At 43.3% G+C, this 11,273-nt stretch overlaps 1 protein-coding gene and 1 pseudogene across 1 annotated transcript; one reads left to right on the plus strand and one right to left on the minus strand.

The window, feature by feature from the left end:
* Nucleotides 1–769: 769 nt before the first annotated feature.
* On the minus strand, nt 770–6,010 carry LOC139373920 (cytochrome b-c1 complex subunit Rieske, mitochondrial-like). Its single transcript, XM_071115011.1, has 2 exons — nt 5,761–6,010; nt 770–3,412 (listed from the first exon to the last, which is right to left on the minus strand). Exons 1-2 carry the CDS (start codon nt 5,924–5,926, stop codon nt 2,802–2,804), a joined length of 777 nt encoding a protein of 258 aa, XP_070971112.1. The 5' UTR covers nt 5,927–6,010; the 3' UTR covers nt 770–2,801.
* Nucleotides 6,011–7,867: 1,857 nt separating this feature from the next.
* On the plus strand, nt 7,868–11,273 carry LOC139378196 (ribitol-5-phosphate xylosyltransferase 1-like; annotated as a pseudogene).

Here is an 11,273-nt window from a genome sequence, read left to right on the forward strand (position 1 = left end):
AATATTTTTATAGGCCCCCGTCCCCGCAGGAGGCCTTTTACTTTTTGGTAGGCCGTCATTGTAAATAAGAATTTGTTCATAACTGACTTGCCTAGTTAAATAAAAGGTTAATAATATTCAATTAAAAAGAGAACCTCTACCAGCAATATTTATCAAATGTAGAGATGTATGCTAATTTCATGTGGTAATTAATGATTAACTCATGACTCCCAATATGGGAATGACTAAATATTATTGGAAAAACAGACCAAAAACAGACCAAATGAAAAACTATAAACACGTTTCAGACCGCTTCGCTCATCGCCCTCTGTAGTGGCTTTAGATGAAATTAACCAATCCAATGAAGCACTGGGCCAGTGCATTTTGCATGGCCCGGTGAGTGGAGATTTCAATTAAGGAACAATGGAATAGTCTAAAATTCCGCTTACCCTGGGCACCGGGCCATGCAAAACGACTGTGACAAAGCTCAATGGAAATCAAGAATGAGGCTTTAAAACCAATGACAGATATATGCACATTGTTAAAAACAAAAATAACTAATTTTGACTGGCATCGAACCTTAAAATAAATCTAGCAAGCATACAGTTTAATAAGGATTTTAGTTCATCAGCAAGGTAGTTTGACTATTAGTTTATATTGCAGTATTTGTATCTTATCACTGTGTAGCTCACATGCAATGTCAGAGAGCAAATTATACTTTGCCTTTGCAAGAGGACTGGTTGGAGGCCCCCCTTTTGGCATTGCTATTCAAATCAAATGTTATGTCACATGTGCCAAATACAACCGGTGTAGACCTTACCATGAAATGCTTAGTTACAAGCCCTTAACCAACAATGCATTTCTGGAAATAGGCTTAAGAAAAGTTACTAAATAACAAAAAAATGAAATGTCTAAAAGTACAATGACGCTATATTCAGGGGGTACCGGTACCGAGTCAATGTGCGGGGGTACAGGTTAGTTGGGGTAATTTGTACATGTAGGTGGGGTAAAGTGAGTATGCATAGATAAAACTGTGTAGCAGCACTGTAAAATAAAGGGGGGGGGGGGGGCACCGCCTAGTATATAGATTGCAGGAAGCTTGGCCCCAGTGATGTACTGGGCCGTATGCACTACCCTCTGTAGCGCCTTATGGTCAGATGCAGAGCATTTGCCATACCAGGCGGTGATGCAACTGGTCAGGATGCTCTTGACAGTACAGCTGTAGAACTTTGAGGATCTGGGGACCCATGTCAAATCTTTCCAGTCTCCTGAAGGGGAAACGGCGTTGTCGTGCCGTCTTCACGACGGTCTCTGTGTGTTTAAACCATGATAGTTCATTGGCGATGTGGACACAAAGGAATTTGAAACTCAAGTTCACTGGGGATTATCAAAATGAAAAGAATGCTTGTCAGCTCAATGAAAATTCCTTAGTATTGTTAGTAGCCAACTGTGAATAATGCTCCATGTCAAAGGGTGAGATCACTCAGACCATACACTTCAAAATAATCATAAGAATTGTGCACAAACTAACTTCGTAGAGAACAATGGCTTGTGGTCTGTAACATTTAAAACGGTTGTTTAACTGATGCTTTATTTCAGACATATCTCCCTACCCCGGTGCATCGTCAGAAACTCTGACGTCATGGGTGATGTCCAGTTGACCAACATGGCCCAGCTGACTGCCCTGGTCATGGGCAACACCACCCTACAGCAGCAGGTGACTGCTACCCTCCAGGGTTATGTGAACAAGGGGCACCAGCCAGAGGTGCAGTATGTAGACTGACAAGGCCTCTGAGGGGAGTTCAGAGAACACATCTCTTTAGGGTTTTCAAAGGTAATTATGCTGGTATGCCATTTTGAACTATCTCAAATGCAGATTTTCAAATGAAGGACAAGACACTAGTAATAGTGGGGCTGTACACTGAAGGAAGAAAACCTCCATGGTCCATGAGAAGGGAAGGAGACACTGATTGAAAGAACAAGTTCATGAAATTACTGTTATTTCAAGAGGTTTGTCCTTTGTTTGGACTACCCAAATTAAGAATTGTGAAAAAATATACCTATTTAATTATGTCCTTCTGGAAGTCACTCATACTGTGAAAGCTGCCACTTATCAAGTCAGTTGTTTCTAGACTGGTGTGCTCTGCATGTTTAAATATTAAGAATATAGGGGCCTAACCCTTCTTCAGGGTTTGGTTTAAACTGACACCAGTCCTTTTATTGAGTCGGTGCCATAAAGAATGCATTCAACTTATATGTTGACAAACTGACGTTCACACCGATGTATACCAATAGGCCAGTGTATACCCATCTTACCCGTGTTGATGGTAATATCACCACCCCTTGACATGGAGTAATCCAAATTTGAATACTACTGCTGTTTGCTGCCTACAATCTGAAAGGTACATTTTCGACAATTTAAAGGCAACGGGAATGTTTGTGTTGATATGCAGCAGTTAGAATGATGTTCCTCCAGTTCAGTGAGGCAAACCACCCTCATTCCTGACACTATAGCCTACCAAGATATCCTGGAGGCCCTAAAACTCTTCAGGAGAATTCAGAGCATTGCAGACAAAATGTAGAAAGTAACCATTTTTGGCAAGAGATTTAACAGACTACCCAGAGCAGGTAACCTGAGAGCAAAGCGCTGGATCCAATGTTAACTGGTTTTATCTTACCTTTGAACAAATACACAAAAACATGTTTCAGGTTATTTTAAAATGCCCCTTTATTAGGAACCTTTCTTTAACCTAAGTTCTCAGACAGACCCATTTGAAAGAACAAATAAATATACTAGCGAGGGAAGTAATGGAGCGCAAACATTATCCCACAACAACGGTGTCGTCGTCTGGGAATTCGTAATAGGGCACCTCTAGGTTGAGAGGTGCGGGTCCCTTCCGAATTCTCCCCGAGGCGTCGTAGTGGGAGCCGTGGCAGGGACAGTAGTATCCTCCGTAGTCTCCGGCATTGGCGATGGGCACACAGCCCAGGTGGGTGCAGACACCGATCACGATGATCCACTTCGGGTTGGCTACGCGGTCCTTGTCGTGTTGGGGGTCACGTAGCATGGCCATATCCACAGCTTCCTCGGTGGCGATCTCCTTCTCAGTTCGGTGGCGGATGAACAGAGGCTTGCCCCTCCACTTGAAGGTCATGTTCTTGCCCTCTGGGATCTCTCCCAGCTTTACCTCAATCTTGGACATGGCCAGCACGTCGGCTGAGGCGCTCATAGAGGAGATGAACTGGGTGGCCACCGTCTTGGCTGTGTAGACGCCCACCACAGCTGTGGCCCCAGTGACCAGGTAGGAGAAGGTCTTCCTGGACTCGCTGCTCTCCTGGGAGGACTTCTTGGGGTCCAGCAACTCAGGACGACGGTAGTCAGAGAAGTCTGGGACCTTGATGTCTGTGTGGGCCATGCGAATTCCACCAGGGGCTACATATGAGAAATATAATATGCAAAATTATGTTCACACTTAATATAGTTCACATTATTAGACAGGTTCTTTATACATAAGAGTGATGACAATCAAAGCTGTGTGACTTGAGATCATGCAGACAGTGTAGCCAACAGAGCTGACCCGCTTGCTTACAGCTGCTCTAGGGTCGCACAGACTTCCTATGTAAATTAAGACACCCCAGACCCGGCACGAGATATGGCTCAGAAAACATTACCCAATCCAGGGTTGACAAAGAAAGTGTACTTCAAAATTGCCCCAACTGTTACACCAAGGGATTGAACAACCGTTTCAAGAAACTGCCATTTTCATCCTCTTGCTAGCCAACTTATTTTTCTTCTAGGATATCATGGCAGTCCGCAAACAATTTAAGTGCATGCAGCCACCTAGTGTGCTGGAATGTACGATCAATCATGATCTGCCCAATTCTGAATTAACATGAAAATAAAACTAAATCCCTACTAACTTCTGTCATCCTCCCACTTTATCATGCTGAAACACTCCACCCTTAATGGTTGTTGACATGCAGAACAATCCTAACAGTAATATCCGTTAGCCCCAATCTCTTTTTCCATCTCCACAACCTTCAACCTGGCATTTCTGCTTTCCACAACCGGAGTCATATTGATAACCTTACCAATAAAAGCTATGATGTCAACTTTATCATCAAAGTGCCCTTTGACACTGCACATTCATGAGTGCAATTTTTCATGAGCGCAACCGCCAAACCACGCCAGGACCAGCAGAAACACCATCCCCGACATTAGGTCCACTTACTAAAGGAACAGCTATGGAAGCTTCATCATGCCAGTGTAGTTCCACCAATCTGTTTTACAGCCTCTGCATACAATACATTATGACTTGCTCTATATCTCGGAGCCTCTCTAGCCTGTCTCTGCACCTGGCGTCAACTAAATGCTGCACTACGCCCCCCTCACAATTAGAACACAACCTTCACATTGCTCCCACATTCCTCTTAACCATGGTTCCCTCCACACTTGGCACATCTTTTCCTTCCTTTACATTGAACTGCTCCATGTACCATTATTTTACATTTAAAACACTGCAATGGGGATGGGATAAATCCTGACATTGAAACTAAGGAATTATATCTGTACTTTCCCAGGCAAAACCTCCTCAAACCTCTGTAGCACTGATAGGCTTTCACACCTGACCTTGCCTACTGATCAACCTTTTGGCCTCAATCGCTCTCTCCCTTGACATTTTATTTAATATCGTCTACAGACATATTGGGAGCCCAGTGAGGACTCCCCTCAATCTAGCATAAACACCAGGGACATGGTTTTTAATCTTCTTCCCATTAAGCACATCCATTTTTATAATCTCTTGCTGACCCTGGCTACCACAATTTCCAATGAACCAAGCTAATTTCCTCTACCTCTTTCGCTACAGCATGTCGCACTGCTTTGCTTTATCTCGGCCAGGTCGCAGTTGTAAGTAAGAACAAGTTCTCAACTAGCTTAACGTTACCTGGTTAAATAAAAGATTAAATAAAATAAAAAATAAAATAAAAGTGAGTCGAATAGGGTGTGAGTGAGGCCCTGTGGCCTCAAACAATCACCACATCATTACACTTGCTTCCTACCATGGCCTTCTTCACTAGATGCTCCACTGCTTTCGGTATCATGATCTCTTCTTCCTATGTCTTGCCACTACAGACCATTCCGGTCCTTGACCCTCATCCTCCGGAATTTCCGGACCTTGCAGAAGCCACAGCAGCCTTTACGGAGAAACGTCACGTTGAACAACAAAGGAGCGGATTGGCGGACACTGCCATTCCAAAATGGCTACTGTGGCTTCTGCTTCATAGCATGAAGACAAAAATTACAGTTAAGTGTTTTTTTGCTCGGTGTATCAGTTGGGATAATTCTGAGAGAAACATCATCCCTGAATTGAGGTACATTTTCTGAGCCATAGCTCCCGTCCGCACCGCGGTGTCTTAATCTACACAGGAAGTCTATTACCCCTAGACTCAGGCGGTCGGCTCTGCTGCCTCAGTGCAACGTTTGATATGTATAATGTAGCTGATTTTACGAGGAGTTTCTATTCATATGTAATAGTTAAGCTTCTTATACAGGATGTTGACAAGTCCACTCTGGGCGCCATGTCTTGGTCACAACATGAAGTTGACAAGACGAACCATATAAACTAAAGCCAAGGAGCAAAGTACCAAAAGGTCTGGTTGAGACAACCCCCCCCCCCCCCAAAAAAAATGTAATCACTGACATTGAGGCGGGTTAAAAATCACAATATACATTGCCCAAGATCAGCAGTTAGCAAGCTATTTTTCTGAATGCGACCTTACCACTAACGCAAACTGAAATAGCGGACGTCTTCTGTGAGCTGGATTTCAGCAGTGAATCTCCCTTCACCGCTCCAGGGAGCAGTGCTTTGAGGGATCCATTCACAGCTACATTGGTCGCCTGCAAGTACGGGGACAAAGCCCCAGAACGAGCGGCTAAGGACAGCATCTTTATCCGAACCAGTAATTTAACTCGGTTGGGGGACACACCGACCTTTGAAAAGACCCGTGAGTTCCTCCATTTATTGGCAGGTCGATCGGCCTGCGTAAAATCCTGACGTATATTTTAGGATACTGTTAGCAATTTATTTAGTATTTAGCTACCATTATGCCTCAATAGTCGCATTAATTATCAAAATATAAAATAGGTGACTTATTTCGTAATAAAAAGATGCTTCACGTAGATTAATTCCAAAAAGTTTCTAATTTTTCTCCGGCAATTCTTATGCCAGCATTTGAGCTGGGTCCTTGAACTGTAAACAGTCGCTTTATGAATGTTTCCACTAGCTAGATACTACAGCCACAAAGTATCGTATGGCTATATCGCAGATACAGTAGTTAGTTCATCTTTGGCTATATCGTAACAAACCCTTTAAACAAAAATGTGATTTTTTGGTCTTATTATTTAAGGTTAGCCATAAGGTTAGCAGTGTGGTTAGGTTGATCACGTTTAAGAGTATAAATTGCATAAATAGGCGGGATTTATGCTTCTTTTTTTTTAGGGGGTGGATCAGCTTTAATATTATTATTTTTTTGTCCATTAAAATAATATAAAATTGATCAGAAATACAGTGTTGACATTGTTAATGTTGTAAATGACTAGTGTAGCTGGAAACGGGTAGATTCTTTAAATGGAATATCTACATAGGCTTACAGAGGTCCATTATCAGCAACCATCACTCCTGTGTTCCAATGGCACGGTGTGTTAGCTCATCCAAGTGTATAATTTAAAAAGGCTAATTGATCATTAGAAAACCCTTTTGCAATTATGCTGAAAACCGAAAGCTGAAAACTGTTGTCGTGATTAAAGAAGCAATAAAACTGGCCTTCTTTAGACTAGTTGAGTATGTGGAGCATCAGCACTTGTGGGTCGATTACAGGCTCAAAATGGCCAGAAACAAAGACCTTCCTTCTGAAACTCTGCAGTCTATTCTTGTTCTGATATGTGAAGGCTATTCCATGTGAGAAATTGCCAAGAAACTGAAGATCTCGTACAACGCTGTATACTACTCCCTTTACAGAACAGCGCAAACTGGCACTAACCAGAATAGAAAGAGGAGTGCGAGGCGCCGGTGCACAACTGAGCAAGAAGACAAGTACATTAGAGTGTTTCTCAAACTAGACAGACGCCTCACAAGTCCTCGACTGGCAGCTTCATTAAATAGTACCCGCAAAACACCAGCCTCAACATCAACAGTTAAGAAGCGACTCTGGGATGCTGGCCTTCTAGGCAGAGTTCCTCTGTACAGTGTCTGTGTTCTTTTGCCCATCTTTTATTTTTATTGACCAGTCTGAGATATGGCTTTTTCTTTGCAACTCTGCCTAGAAGGCCAGTATCCCAGAGTCACCTCTTCACTGTTGCAATTCTTAAGCCATTCCTGGACCTGTGACCAAAAACGAGCGACATATGGACAGTCCCAAAATAAATGATTTAATGACTCTGCCTCCTCGCAGCAAAATCTGCGATTGACTGTCATTTCTCTTTGCCTATTTGAGCTGTTCTTGCCATAATATGGACTTGGTATGTAACCAAAAAGGGCTATCTTCTGTATACCACCCCTACCTTGTCACAACACAACTGGTTTGGCTCAAACACATTTAAGAAGGAAAGAAGTTCCACAAATTAACTTTTAACAAGGCACACCACACCTGTTAAATTAAATCCATTACATGTTACCTCATGAAGCTGTTTGAGAGAATGCCAAGAGTGTGCAAAGCTGTCAAGGCAAGGAGTGGCTACTTTGAAGAACCTCAAATGTAAAATATATTTTAATTTAACACTTTTTTTTGCTTACTACATGATTCAATTAGTATTATTTCATAGCTTTGATGTCTTCACTATTATTCTACAATGTAGAAAATAGTAAAAAAATAAATAATTTAACATTGAATGGGTAGGTGTGTCCAAACTTTTGACTGGTACTGTATATAAAATTATAAAAACAACACGTGAATACCTGGAGATGGTTTTGGACAGGTCATGTGAATTGGCTACTGAAGGCCAAAAGCTAGCTAGCTCTAATATTGTTATTGTTCTGTTGTTTTGGTGATTACAGGTGATGGTGTTGTGGCTCCATACAATGGGGATGAGGAGTGGAACCCTTCGGAGGATGAGCAGGCTGATGATATCTCTGCTCTTCTCAAACGGAGGGAGGCTTTCAGACAATATACCAGGAGCTCATTGACAAGAACAGGCCCAAGAGATACAAAGTTCAAATCAGGGGGAAAGCTGCCATAGGTAAGCCATGCCTTTTTAGTGATGCTCTGTGACAAGTTGTCCAGTATTGCTTGATATCTCCTCTTACAGTAACAGTTAAGCTACATGATGGTGTAAAACACAAATTATTATGGACATTGTCACACCGAAGTAACTCCTCTCTTCTTTCAAGACTTTACCTTTGGGAACATATTTTAGAAGGGCCCGTCAACCCCACCAACATACTGTAACAAGCATAGTGGAGAGAGGGGGAGATAGATTTCACGTAAGGCATCACAAATTAGACTTATGTCATAATAAAAGATACATATGATCTTGCTGATGTCAGTTATTCTGCCCCCCCACCCTTTCTCTATCTATCTCTTTCTCTACCTTTTTCTTTTCTTTGTCTATAGTTTCTACACAGGCCCAGCGGTGATCCAGGGCCACGTTCCTTTGGACACAGACAGTGTGGTTCTGGTGCTGAATGGCCAGGAGCAACAGAAGATCCCCTGCGCTACCCGGTGGTTGCAGCACATCCAGACCCTCATGTGGGTTAATGAGGTAAACTGTTTAGCTGTGGTACTGCTATGCAGCAAGCGCTGCACAAAGGACTGGATCAGCATCTACCTGAGGAGGCATGGGGTCTTCGTGGACCTGCTCTTCCTTGTCTATGGAAGCCCCTGGGTCAATGACAAGGATGTCTTCCAGTGGCCCGTTGGAGTAGCCACGTATGTCTTCTTTTATGGGATCTGGGGCCATGTAACAAGGTTTTAGAGTATGAGTGCTGATCTAGGATCAGTTTGATATAATTATATGGACGGGGGAACTGATTAGCACTTTGAATATGGACCCAGATTTATTTTCTCATGATCTTAGAGTTCCTCTCTTCTTGTTTGTCTTTTACCCTCACCATACACCTTTTATTTAGCTCATGTATCCATTTCAGTACACCATACCTATCCATTGTACCAGAAAAAAAAAGCGTTATTTGACTGTGGATTTCTATGTCTCTCTCTTTTCAGATACAGGCAGTTTCCTGTAGTCACGGCAAACTCCCAGATGGTGAACTCCACCAGGCCCTTCCTCTGTAACTTTTTGGGAACCGTCTACAAGAACTCCTTGAGGGAAACACTAATGGGGATCTAGAAAAAAAACAGGACTGTACAAATAGTGCATCATTACTGCCTGAGAGAAGTATGTCGCTGTCGCTGTCTGTTTCAGTTCACGGTAATGGTTTTCAGTCCAATTTTTGCATCCTGGCTCACTTCACTGGAAATACTCTTGTTATTAGGCCTTGTTTACCAATAAAATACCAACTCTGACATTCTCAAATAAAGTTCAACTCTTTTGATCTTTGTGTTAGCAGTTGATGTTGTTCTTTAATTACACAGACTACAAAGCAAATCAGATGTATGAAAATAGGTTTATTCAAAGAGGATAAATCATAGATGTTATGCTGAGAGGTATATGGTAGATTGTCATGCTCCCCTGTCCTCAGTGGTTCTCTCCAGTGAACAAAGTGACAGGATGTAGTTTATAACCTAGCCCTAGCCTGTGGTTGACCAATTACAATTCCTTGCAATAAAACTGGGCCAATGGCCAAATAACAAGTATCCTATTTCAGGCTCACTGTATAGACACATTTCTCCCACATCTCAGACCAATTGCTCATTAATCTCCTATTACAGAAAAAACACTTTCCATTGATCGTTAGTACTCTATTGACTTCTCCTTTAAATGTGTAATACATCAAATTAACCCTCTGCTCACTATTCCTTACAGTCATTCCTGCATCAGGTGGCTTCCTCAGGAGACAGCAAAGAGTCTGAGACGGTACCAGACAGCCCTGGCCCAAAGCGAGCTCACCCTCTGCCCGGTGGAAATCTACATGGAGTGCTACCGCATCTACGAGGCTGTGCCTATGGTTCGGTGCCCGTGGTGGAGGACATTGTGACTCCAGGTGGGTGCTCTGCTGCACACAGCTCCCCACTGCGTCTCCTCAAAGCTGCAGGAGCCCTCTTCATCTTTCTCAAGGACTATAAGGAGCTGCCAGGCTTCCTGGAGAAGGAGAAGGGGATGAGCCAGGAGGAGAGGACTGAGAGGAGGAGGAGACTGCTGGAGTGGTATAGCAGTTTCCGCCTGCAGATGAAGGACAGGTTCACCGAGGTCTTAGAGGTCAACCGCAAGGCTCTCCAGAGGGTTCTAAAATGGATTAAATCAAATACATTTCTCAGCAATCTATAGACAATACTCCATAATGACAAAGCGAAAACATTGAAAATAAAAAAGAGCAAAGACCAAGCCATGAGCTACATCATTCTTAAATGAAATACGTTTGTAACCACCTAGGCTCTTCCTAGAGTTGGCCGTCCAGACTAACTGAGCAATCAAGGGAAAAGGGCCAGGGAGGTGATCAAGAACCCTATGGTCACCCTATGGCAGAGCTCTATTGTTCCTCTGTGGAGATGGGAGAACCTTCCAGAAGGACAACTATTTCTGCATCACTCCACCAATCAGGCCTTTATGGTAGTGTCCAGATGGAAGCCACTTCTCAGTAAAAGGCACATGACAGCCCGCTTGGAGTTTGCCAAGAGGCACCTAAAGACTCTCAGACCACGTGAAACAAGATTCCCTGGTCTGATGAATCCAAGATTGAACTCTTTGGCCTGAATGTCAAGCGTCACATCTGGAGGAAACCTGGTACCATCCTTATGGTGATGCATGGTGGTTGGCAAAGCCCTAAGTATGGGCTTTGGCTGGGCCACTCAAGGACATTCTGAGACTTGTCCCGAAGCCACTCCTGTGTTGTCTTGGCTGTGTGCTTAGGGTCGTTGTCCTGTTGGAAGGTGAACCTTGGCCCCAGTCTGAGGTCCTGAGCGCTATGGAGCAGGTTTTCGTCAAGGATCTCTCTGAACTTTGCTCCGTTCATCTTTGCCTCGATCTTGACTTGTCTCCCAGTCCCTGCCAACCACCATGCATCACCATAAGGATGGTACCCGATCATACATCTCTGGAGAGACATGAAAATAGCTGTGCAGCAACACTCATACAACCTGACAGACCTTGAGAGCATCTGCAGAGAAGAATTGGAGAAACT

This window comes from Oncorhynchus clarkii, chromosome 2, assembly GCF_045791955.1.
Source record: "Oncorhynchus clarkii lewisi isolate Uvic-CL-2024 chromosome 2, UVic_Ocla_1.0, whole genome shotgun sequence".
In the NCBI taxonomy this organism is placed as follows: domain Eukaryota; kingdom Metazoa; phylum Chordata; class Actinopteri; order Salmoniformes; family Salmonidae; genus Oncorhynchus; species Oncorhynchus clarkii.